At 43.5% G+C, this 12,622-nt stretch overlaps 2 protein-coding genes across 3 annotated transcripts in view; both read right to left on the reverse strand.

The window, feature by feature from the left end:
• Positions 1–12,622, reverse strand: part of LOC144497048 (uncharacterized) — a 388,053-nt gene that overhangs the window by 92,012 nt on the left and 283,419 nt on the right. The gene's annotated exons all lie outside the window — the stretch shown is intronic.
• Positions 2,133–7,291, reverse strand: LOC144497019 (uncharacterized). Its single transcript, XM_078217716.1, has 2 exons — positions 7,259–7,291; positions 2,133–5,996 (listed from the first exon to the last, which is right to left on the reverse strand). The coding sequence occupies exon 2, from the start codon at positions 5,503–5,505 to the stop codon at positions 4,213–4,215; it is 1,293 nt and encodes a 430-aa protein (XP_078073842.1). The 5' UTR covers positions 5,506–5,996; positions 7,259–7,291; the 3' UTR covers positions 2,133–4,212.

Consider the following 12,622-nt stretch of genomic DNA (forward strand, 5'->3'; position numbering starts at 1 on the left):
AAGAGGCCATTTGGCCCATCGAGTCTGCACCGACCACAATCCCACCCAGGCCCTACCCCCATATCCCTACACATTTACCCGCTAGTCCCTCTAACCTACGCATCTCAGGACACTAAGGGGCAATTTTAGCACGGCCAATCAACCTAACCCGCACATCTTTGGACTGTGGGAAGAAACCGGAGCACCCGGAGGAAACCCACAAAGACACGAGGTGAATGTGCAAACTCCACACAGACAGTGACCCAAGCCGGAAATCGAACCCAGGTCCCTGGAGCTGTGAAGGAGCAGTGCTAACCACTGTGCTACCGTGCCGCCCACATATTCTGAAATGGCTGAGCAAGCTTCTCAGTTCAAGGGCAATTAGGGATGGGCAATAAATGCTGGCCCAGCCAGCGATGCCTACATACCAAGAATGAAAACAAATACCTCTATCCATCTGCTCCCCTTCCCTATCTCACCTTCCTCCTCAATCTTCTCTATTTCTCTCCCTCTTCCCCAATTCTCTCACTCCTATCTTCTCATTTTCCAGCAATTGGCAAAAACTCACCATTCATTATTCACTGAGACAGTGGATAGTGCTTCCTTTCTTTATTCTTTCCAGGACTTCAGCAGAAAAAGTCCTGGTTGACTCTCTAGTGCAGTACGGAGGGGTGGAAGAGATTACAGAGATAGAAAGGGGATGGGGCATGGAGGGATTTGAAAACAAGTTCAAAAACCTCACTAAAACTAACACCGAGCTTTCCTGGGAAGAATGGGTTATTCCTCAAGTTTTATTCCTGACGGACTGTTAGAATTGTGTCTCAACAATAGAACTTTCATGAGTGAATGAAAGCAGAATGGTTAATCAGCAGTACTGATTGGAGACAATTCCTTAAGATGTCCATTCCAGCTGATACCAGGGAATTTACCACCTTTCACAGCTTCAGGAACCCAGACACAAAGACAACACTGACACCTGCAGCTTGAACTCATCACCACTTTAAATCAAATCAGACTTTCATGCTGCCAGTTTACAGGGGGAAAGCATTCTGTGCACAGCCTCGGGATTTAATCCATTAGAAACTGAATCTAATACAACAGAAATATTATGTTATTGTCAGCTGTGGCTTCGTTAGCACTCACATTCGTCACTGAGTCAGAAATTATGGGTTCAAGTCTCACTCCAGAGACCTGAGCAATGAGCCTGACACTTTGGTGCAGTACTGAGGGAGTACTGCACTGTCAGAGGTACAATATTTCAGATGAGTTAAACCAAGGCCCCATCTGCCCTCTCAGGTGAATATAAAAGATTCCATGACTCTGCATTGCATAAAAACAGGGGAGTTATCTCTGATGTCTTGGTCAATATGGATCCTGCAAACAAACTATCTGGTCATTATCACATTGCTGTTTATGGGAGCTTGCTGTGCAACAATTGGCTGTCATGTTTCCTCCGTTACAACACTTGTCACACTTCAAAAAGCACATCATTGGCTGCAAAGTGCTTTCAGATGCCTTGTGTTTGTGAAAGATCATATTTAAATACAAGTCTTTCTTTCTCAGGGAAATGTTCTGCTTCCTGTGAACTGGAAATTCTAAACCCATTGATGGAGAAAGAATACCAGCCCACAGTGACAGTGACCAATATATTGTATACAGGACTCTTATGGTAGGCTCCTGAGAGTTTCAGTGAATGACAAATCAGGTAGTTTGAGTGAAAGTGAATTTGTGAGTTATAAATCTATGCAGAAGATTGCTAAAACAATCAACAACATAATATTCAGCTTATTTCAAACTTTGAATCAACCAAAATAACAAAGCATTTGTAAATGATTCAAGACTTTTCCCAGAACATGAAATGTATAAGATGAAGAGACTGTTTTCCAGTGGTCTAGACCACCTTCCCAGCCACGGAAAATATCCTTTCTGCATCTACCCTGTCAAACACATAGGAATTCTGTATGTTTGAATATCATCTCATTTTTCTAAACTCCACAGAATGAAGGCCCTGTCTATTGAATCTTTCTAATCTAATCTGATTTATTTACTTCACACACCCACTGCCTCACTATACTCAGGATAGTAGCCTCCCAGACAGAGAGTACTAACATTACCCATGGTATGAGTCAAACACCTGTCACCTGGAAAGGATCTGGGTTAAGCTAAAAAGTGAATTTATTGTGGGTTATAAATCAATACAGAAGATTGATAAAACAGCAAACAAACAACAGAATATTCAGCTTATACCAAAGTTCAAATCAACCAAAATAACAAAGCATTTGAAAATGACTCGAGGTCTTTCCCAGAACAAGAAATGAATCTTAAAAGAGTGTAAGGTGAACGTATCACACCATTATTACATCGTGGTATGATGGGCTGAGGGAACTCAGGTCTGTAGAGACTCACCCCCACTCCCTCACCATACTCAGGATAGTAGTCCTCCCAGACAGGAGAGTACAAACATTACACCTGGAATCAGTCAAATGCCCATCACCTGAAGAGGGTCTGTCTATAACTCACATCACCAACTAAAGCAGGGTCTGATCCTACCCCATACCTATTCCTGAGAGCTGGCTCACTTTACTAACACACACACACTCACATCAGGGAAAATTCTCTCAGAATACTACAGACAGAAGTTTCTTTAAAATCCCTGTGCTTTAGTCTGGCTCCCAATTCTGACGATGAGAAATTACACTAAACTTTAGTGACTCAGGATGTCACGAGAACTTGACGAACATGAGGCTGAAATATGCGACCCCCTGGAACAAAAACGATCAGCCTTCATGGTCTGTCCCCAGTGCCTGTGGTAGAATCCATGGGTGAGTCACCATCGATGGGAGAGCTGCAACAAACAATCAAATAGATGAAAAACAACAAAGCATGTGGCCCCGATGGTATTCCAGCTGAGGGCTTCAAAGCTGGTGGACTTCTGCTCACATCAAGACTCCATGAATTCACCCTACACATTTGGGAGGACAAAGTACTCCCCCCGACTTCAGGAATGTGACAATTGTAACCATCTTCAAGAAGGGAATTAAATCTTGCCGTGGAAACTATTGAGGTATTTCCCTCTTGTCCAGAGGAAACTCCTGGCACATGTTCTCCGAATCACCTACTTCCTGTGGCTGACGAAATCCTCCCAGAGACACAGTGACAGTTGTGAATAAGCAGCAGACATATTGATGTTTTCTTTTGGTGATGTTTAGTGATCTGGTCAAAGGTTAAATTAACCTTGAAATGATTGGACTGATTGTGAGAGAGGTTGGAGACAGACACTGCTGAGACAGACAGTGCTTTGGAAGGACAGCTCCCCTGTGTGAGCACTGGAGGGTAAACAACGCAGACAACTCTGTGCAGGGGAAGCAGGTGAACTGGTTCCTAGTCTGTGGCGATGTCTGTGTTGGTGAGAGAGGTGGAATAGGTGAAACAATCCTGGCACATGACGCATTGGAAATATTTGTCTCCCATGTGGGTTCACTGATGCTCCAAGAGGTCTTTATTACAGAACTCACACCAATAGGCTTTCTCCTCTGTGGAAGTACATTTATGGTCCAAGTGATATGTTGTGTAAAAACCTTCTCACACATGCACATCTGAATTATTTCTCTACTGTGTGGATCCACTGGTGCTTCACGAGAATGGAAGAGTTTTGTCACAAACATTTTACCTGAACAGTTCTACCCTAGTCTGAATCTGCTGTTGTATATGAAGGGTCGAAGACATCATGAAAGCTTTATTGCAAACCTCACACTGGGGTGCCTCCCCAGTGTGGCACGTCTGATGGAGCCAGAGGCATGATGACTTTGTGAAAGCTTTGTTACACACCTCATTAGTTGGTGTAAATGAAGGGCTGCTGACTCTGAAAAAGCCCCTCGCATGTGAATGGTTTCTCCACTGTTCGAATGCACTGGTGATTCAACAGGGCCACTGATAGTCCAAAATCCTGGTAACAAACCTCACACTTGAGTGGCTTCTCCCCGTGAATGTGTCCATGATTTAAAAGTGTCACTGAATGTATGAAGCTTGATCACACACCTCACATTTGAAGGGCTTTTGGTCCCTATGGATCCTCTAGTTGTCTTGTGCAACAGGAGTTCAGAGGATTGGGGGAAAACCATCTGACAAGCCTCACGCCTAAACGACCTCACCCCAGTATGAATGTGTCAGTGTTTCACAAGCATCGATAACTGGCAAGGCTTGGTCTCTCATACACACTTCACATTTGAAGGGTTACTCCCCTGTGTGGATCCTCTGATGGAGCAGGAGGTACGATGACCTCGAGAAGGACTTGTCGCATACCTTGCACATGAAGAGCTTCTCTCCAGTGTGGATTCGTTGATGGGCATGGAGATTCCATGACTCTGAGAATGATTGGTTGCACACCTCGCATGCAAATGGCTTCTGCCCAGTGTGTTTGTGTCGGTGTGTGCGGAGGGCTGATGCCCACGAGAATGATTTGTCACACAACTTGCACGTGAATGGTTTCTCCCCAGTGTGAATGCGTTGGTGGACGCGGAGGGTCGATGACTCCGAGAATGATTTGTCACACACCTCACACATGAATGGTTTCTCTCCTGTGTGAGTTCTCTGGTGTCTCAGGAGGGCCGAAGACTTCACAAAAGCTTTATCGCAAAACTCACACCTGAAGGGTTTCTCCCCCGTGTGAATGCTCTGATGTCGCATGAGATCAAAGGAGTGGGTGAAAGCCATTTCACAAACATCACACTTGAAGGGCTTCTCCCCTGTATGAATCCTCTGGTGCACCAGGAGGTTGGAAGATGTCACAAAAACTTTATCACAAATCTCACACTTGAATGGTTTCGTCCCTGTGTGGATCCTCTGGTGCGTCAAGAGATCGGAGGAGCGGGAGAAAGCTGCCTCACATACCTCACACCGGAATGGTTTCTCCCCTGTGTGAATCCTCTGGTGTACCAGAAGGGTCGAAGACTTCGCAAAAGCTTTATTGCAAATCTCACACTTGAATGCTCGCTCCCCTGTGTGAATACGTTGGTGGCTGGTAAGTGTCAATGAGTCTAAGAACGATTTATCACACACCTCACATGCGAATGATTTCTCACTGGTGTGAAGGTGTTGGTGTGTGCGGAGGTTCGATGACTGCGAGAATGATTTGTTGCACACTTTGCACATGAATGGTTTTACGCCAGTGTGGATCCGTCGGTGTACATGGAGGTTCGATGAGTTTGAGAATGATTTGTCGCACACCTCGCACGTGAATGCTTTCTCCCCTCTGTGGATGCATTGGTGGACACGGAGGGATGAGGAATGCATGAATAATTTGTTGCACATCACACAAGTGAACGGTTTCTCCCCTGTATGAATGCGCTGATGTTCAAGGAAGGATGATGACTGCAAGAATGCTTTGTCACACACCCCACATGTGAATGGTTTCTTCCCAGTGTGAATGTGTTGGTGCATGCGGAGGTTTGATGACTTTGAGAATGATTTATTGCACACCTCACATTTGAACGGTTTCTCCCCAATGTGAACAAGTTGGTGATTCATGGCTTCTCTGCCATGTGATTGTCCTTGAATTAACAGTTATACGACAGATGCACCTTATGTGTTAGGAGATTTGTGAGGCTGTGGAGTCCTTACACAGCTCACACACAAACAGCCTCTCACCAGTAGAAATGAGTCCGTGGTTCATGAAGCTCAATGAATGATTAAAGCTCTCACAACACTTGGAGTTCACTCACACTTCTTCCCAGCCTCACTCTGACCGATCACCCACAGCTGAACCTTCAGAAAGGTTGGTTCTGATGGAAGGTTCCTCGCCACTGACCAGTTTCAGATCTGATGATATGTCAAAGCTCCCCTGACCTGATCAATTTCCAGATGGTGGTTTCACTGCCCAGCCTTCTCTGTGTTCAGCAATACTGTGAAGGGACTGGATGTCTTCCCACAGTTGTGCAGTTCTTCCTTGGGTGATGGTCAGGATCTGTCTGCGAAGTTTATTTTCTCTGTATTCTCTGGTGTAGTGCAGTGCAATCCTTCTGTAAAACAGGAAAAGGAAACATGATTTCCCCCAACTCCCTCTCCTCCTTTGCTGAAGGAGATAACACTCCAAATCCCAGTTGAGGCTTCTGGAAAAGGCCGATGACTTTTAAATTAGTCATTCACAGACAATAATTGTGTCTCCAGATCTTGGAGCTGAATTGTTGTGGTGCTGGATTAACAATCCAGAGACTGAGAGTTCAAATCCAACCACAGAAAGTTACATACATAGAATTACAGGCCATTCAGCCCAGTTGATCCATGCCAGTGCTTATTTTCCACATGAGCCTCCACTCACCCCTCTTCATCACATCCTATCAGCAAATCCTCCCATAAAAGCAAAACACTGCAGATGCTGGAAATCTAAAACAAAAACAGAAAAACACTGAAAAAACTCAGCAGGTCTGGGAGCATCTGTGGAGACAGAACCATTAACGTTCTGAATTTGTATGACTCTTATTCAGAGCTAAAGAGAGGGAGGAATGTGATGTGATTTGATACGATCTAAGGTGGAGCAAAGTAGAAGATCAGTGATGGTGGGAGCTAGAAATGATTACAATAAAGATGTGTAGGGCACAAGACAGAGGCAGTGTTAATGGCAGTGTGAAGGACATGGGGAGTTGCTGATAGTGGCATGAAGGTAAATAGCAGAATGTGGTCATAGGAGAAGAAAGGTCAGTGCTCAGTGAAAACAAAACTTACGAACAAGTGACAGATGGCCCAGTGAGGGGTGGGGGCTGGACTGAGAGAAAAAAATGATGTAATAAAAAGGGGTCAAAATGGCAGAGAAAGATCACAGTCTAAATTGTTGAATATTGAGTCCTCAGGGCTGTGACATGCCTAATTGGAAATTGAGGTGCGGCTTCTCCAGTTTGCGTTGAGCTTCACAGGAACATTGCAGCAGGCCAAGGACTCAAAACGTTAACTCTTTTTCTCTCTCCACAGACCTTGCCAGACCTGCTGAGATTTTCTGGTATTTCTGTGTTTTTCTTTTGGCATTCTTTTCTCCTTCATGTGCTTATCTTGTTTCCCCTTAAAGGCATCTATGATATTTGCCTCAACTACTCCATGTTGTGAAAGTGAATTTAATAAAATTTTTAAATTTGTAGATTGGTATCAAAACAAATAATTATCTGCGCCACCATCACACCATCCAGTAACATTACTTCACAAGAATGTTCTTTCTCACTTGATATTCGACCTGAACATTAGTGTGGATATTATGCAATATAATTATTATAAATTCTGCTCCTTCACTCACCATCTCCTCACTTGGTTTTCAGTCCCTACAGGAAGTGAAGCAGCTGTGAAAGAGGAAGAGGAGAGAATGGGCAGAGTGGGTGGGCTCTCTGATTGACGTCTCTCACAGCCAATCCTAATATTTCTGGACTAACATGAGTTTCCTGAAGCTTGGGAAACTGACCGGTGAAACGGAGGCGACTTTGAGCAGCAGATCAGGGGGGATTTAAACTTGTCATTGTCCCATCTGAATAAAACTTCACTTATTGCAGCTGCTGTCTCAGTTCCCCCGGTAAATGTTTGACAGAGATTTCTAGTGTGGGAATCGCATTCTTCATCCTCGGAGGCTTTCAAACTGACATCAATGTGGGATGTGTAACCTCGGATGTGTTTGAAAGCAGATCAGAAGAGGAAGACCCACAGTATCCAAGGCAGTGATGATGTGCAGTGGTGGGATTAGCACATGGACATGCTCCTCTGCTCTCTTTTCCTCCACCTATTATCTCTCCTCCTCTCCCACCCACCTCTCATCCTTCTCTTTCCTCCTATCTTTCCTCCCCCATTTCTCTCTTTCCCAGCTTTCTCATCCTTCATAAGAACATAAGAAATAGAAGCAGGAGTAGGCCATCTAGCCCCTCAAGCCTGCCCCGCCATTCAATAAGATCATGGCTGATCTGAAGTGGATCAGTTCCACTTACCCGCCAGATCCCCATAACCCCTAATTCCCTTACCGATCAGGAATCCATCTATCCGTGATTTAAACATATTCAACGAGGTAGCCTCCACCCACTTCAGTGGCAGAGAATTCCAGATATTCACCACCCTCTGAGAAGAAGTTCCTCCTCAACTCTGTCCTAAACTGACCCCCTTTTATTTTGAGGCTGTGCCCTCTAGTTCTAGCTTCCTTTCTAAGTGGAAAGAATCTCTCCACCTCTACCCTATCCAGCCCCTTCATTATCTTATAGGTCTCTATAAGATCCCCCCTCAGCCTTCTAAATTCCAACGAGTACAAACCCAATCTGCTCAGTCTCTCCTCATAATCAACACCCCTCATCTCTGGTATCAACCTGGTGAACCTTCTCTGCACTCCCTCCAAGGCCAATATATCCTTCTGCAAATCAAGGGACCAATACTGCACACAGTATTCCAGCTGCGGCTTCACCAATGCCCTGTACAGATGCAGCAAGACATCTCTGCTTTTATATTCTATCCCCCTTGCGATATCGGCCAACATCCCATTTGCCTTCTTGATCACCTGTTGCACCTGCAGACTGGGTTTTTGCATCTCATGCACAAGGACCCCCAGGTCCCTTTGCACAGTAGCATGTTGTAATTTTTTTCCATTTAGATAATAATCCAATTTGCTATTATTTCCTCCAAAGTGAATAACCTCGCATTTGTCAACGTTATACTCCACCTGCCAAATCCTCGCCCACTCACTCAGCCTGTCCAAATCTCTCTGCAGACCTTCTACGCCCTCCACACGATTCACTTTTCCACTTATCTTTGTGTCGTCTGCAAACTTTGTTGCCCTACACTCAGTCCCCTCCTCCAGATCGTCTATATAAATGGTAAATAGTTGAGGCCCCAGTACCGATCCCTGCGGCACGCCACTAGTTACCATCTGCCAACCAGAAAAGCACCCATTTATTCCGACTCTCTGCTTCCTGTCGGATAGCCAATCCCCAATCCGCACTAACACCCTACCCCCAACTCCGTGTGGCCCAATCTTCTTCAGCAACCTTTTGTGAGGCACCTTATCAAACGCCTTTTGGAAATCCAAAAATACCGCATCCACCGGTTCCCCTCCGTCAACCGCACTAGTCACATCTTCATAAAAATCCAACAAGATCGTCAAGCACGACTTTCCCCTCATGAATCCATGCTGCATCTGCTTAATGGAACCATTCTTATCCAGATGGCCCGCTATTTCTTCTTTAATGATGGATTCCAGCATTTTCCCAACTACAGACATTAAGCTAACCGGCCTGTAGTTACCCGCCTTTTGTCTATTTCCTTTTTTAAACAGCGGCGTAACATTAGCCGTTTTCCAATCTGCCGGCACTACCCCAGAATCCAACAAATTTTGATAAATAACCACTAACACATCCGCTATTACCTCTGACATTTCTTTCAGTACCCTGGGATGCATTCCATCCGGGCCCGGGGACTTGTCCACCTTCAGTCCCGTTAGTCTACCAAGCACTGCCTCCCTGGTAACATTAATTGTATTGAGTACCTCACCTCCTACCAACCCTCTATCGTTAATATTCGGTAAACTATTTGTGTCTTCCACCGTGAAGACCGATACAAAAAACTTATTTAAAGTTTCAGCCATTTCCTCATTTCCCACTATTAAATCCCCCCTCTCGTCCTCCAAGGGTCCAACATTCACTCTTGCCACTCTATTCCTTTTTATATATTTGTAAAAGCTTTTACTATCATTTTTTATATTTAGAGCTAGCCTAGCTTCATAACCTATCTTTCCTTTCTTTATCGCTTTCTTAGTCGTTCTTTGTTGTTTCTTAACGTTTTCCCAATCTTCCGATTCTCCACTATTTTTGGTCACTCCGTACACATCGGTCTTTAATTTAATACTCTCCTTAATTTCCTTCGTTATCCACGGCTGGTTATCCCTTTTCTTACAGTCCTTCTTTATCACCGAAATATATTGTTGCTGAGTACTGAAAAGGATCTCCTTAAAAATCCTCCACTGTTCCTCAGCTGTCCTACTTACCAGTCTGCTCTCCCAGTCCACCTTCAGCAACCAACACTCTCATTATTCCCATCTGGGGCCATGATCATTTTGGAGGATGGTATCAGCTTCCTGGACAATGTCGAATTAACTAGTGTTAAAGATCACAGAAGTCCAATTTACATTTAAGGACATTAAAATTTCTGATCTGGTCAATTTCAGCCTGATTACATTGATAAAACTAAGACAGACCAGTGTAAAGTCTCGGCCTTAAGCTGTGCACTTGCGATTGTTGCATATTTGTCAAGGGGTTTAACAAAAGCAAACATTTTTGAAAGTAGTCTGTGACAAACTGAAGCAGTTTTATTTAAGGGCAGCACATTGTGATCTGATTGACTTCATGATCAATGCAGTGTGTAAACATCTACAGGATAATTTTTTCACTCATATTATCCATCTGGACTTGGACCCACAACCTTTTTCTTTGAAACAGAGGGTTATGGGTTCAAGTCCCACTCCAGAGCCTTGGGCACAGAAGCTGTCACATTGCTGTTTGTGGGAGAAGATAATATAAATATATACGTTTTTCTTTCTTTGCAAAATGTTATGCTTCCTGTGAACTGAAATTATAAACCCATTGATTGAGAAAGTATACCAGCCCACAGTGACAGTGACCAATATATTGTGTACAGGACTCTTGCTGTACGCTCCTGTGTGTTTCAGTGAATAGGAACACACCATATTGACAAATCAGTTTAGTTATATAAGAAAAAATACATTTATTATAAGTTTCAGTTGACACCAAACTTTAAATCAAGCAAAATAAAAAAAATTTGAAAGTGATTCAAGATCTTTTCCAGAACAAGAAATGAATCTTGGAAGAGTGTAAAGTGAACATATCACACCGTTATTACATCGAGGTATGATGGGTTGAGGGAACTCAGGTCTGTGGAGACTCACCCTCACTTCCTCACCATTCTCAGGAAAGTAGTCCTCCCAGACAGGAGAGTACAAACATTACCCATGGTATTAGTCAAACACTCATCACCTGAAGAGGATCTATCTATAATTCACATCACCAACTAAAGCAGGGTCCGATTCTACCCCATACCCACTGACTCACTTTACTAACACACACAGTCACATCAGTCAAGGGAAATCTACACTGCCAGATAAATGTAGACCAAGGCAAGGGTCAAACCAGTCGCAAAATTGGATGTCATGGGAGAATTATTTTTTTTAGATTGCAGAAGGACACCAGGATTAAGTAAAATATCAGAAGAGTTTATTTATTTTTATTCTTGTTTGGGGCAATCGCTGATGAAGTAATCCAAATGGAAGGCACCAAGGAATCCACAGCTAGCTTCAATGAAATATTAAATGCCTTTGATAAACATTTTAAACTCCAAGTCGTGGAGAGTACCGATCTTTGAAACAAAAGGTAAGGAATACCAATAAGTAAGTCCCAAAAGAACAAGAAGACACAGGACATGGGAGACAGGAGACTGTAAGCAATTGAGACAATACCCAAGGAAACTACAAGATGGTGACAGAACATGAGGTAGAATTATACGACCTCTCTCTTGCCAGCGGGATTTTCCATTCCCGCTGAAATAAATGGAGCTTTGAATGGCTCATTGCATTTTACGGCCCTGTCACTGATGCAACAGAACTGTACAATTCCATCCCATTATCACCACAATGAACTGCAGGACCCAAAGAGTTCCCTTAAGAACGAGAGTTTAAGAATAGCAACTTCTGAAAATGTTGGCATTTTAACCAAACCAGAACAGCAGGTGGCAGTGTGGAGTGAGCAGCTGGCTGAGAATGATTGAAATCTGTCTTCAGCTTTTCTTTATTCATTGGATGTGGGCATTACTGGCTGGAGCAGCATTTGTTGCCCATCACTAATTGCTCTTGAGAGTTGAGTGGCATTCAAGAATCAACTACATTGCTATGGATCTGGATCTTACCAGACCAGGTAAGGTTGGCAGATTTCCTTTGCTCAAGGACCAGATAGATTGTTGCAACCATCATCAACGCTTTCATGGTCATCATTAGACTTTCAATTCCAGATTTAATTGAATTCAAATTTCACCACCTGCTGTGTTGTGATTTGAACCCAAATCGCCAGAACATTATCATGAGTCTCTTGATTGCTAATCTAGTAACAGTACCACTACGCTACCACCATCTCCACAAAAGAAACAAAACCTGTTAAAATAAAATGAAACTATTCCACGGGAAGATGTTCATATCAAAGCTTAGTTGGAAGAACTCAACTTGAAGTACAGCCAGGCATGACAGCAAAAGGAAAATATTACCTTGAAAGACTCTGGAGAATCAGTCCGTACCCCTGGAAAAAAATTAGTTAACAAAAAGATGTTGAATACTACTTCAGAAAAAAAACTGCATTGGGATTATCAGAAACTCAAAGCAATGCATTGAAGCACAATGTGAGCTGGCAAGAGGTCAACAAGAAAATAAACAGTTAATTAACAATTAATTGTCCTTCAAAGTCAAGTGCAAAATAAATACACAGTCCTTCAGCAGCATGAAAAATTGAAGACTCCCTGGGTCTTTTTCAGAGTGGCAGGCAGTGACTAATGGGACTAGTGGGATCTCGCAGGGATGAGTGCCTGTCAGCTATTCAAAATATATATCAATGGTTTGGATGAAGGAACCAAATGT

The sequence above is a fragment of the Mustelus asterias genome, chromosome 8, assembly GCF_964213995.1.
Source record: "Mustelus asterias chromosome 8, sMusAst1.hap1.1, whole genome shotgun sequence".
NCBI classification, from domain to species: Eukaryota; Metazoa; Chordata; class Chondrichthyes; order Carcharhiniformes; family Triakidae; genus Mustelus; species Mustelus asterias.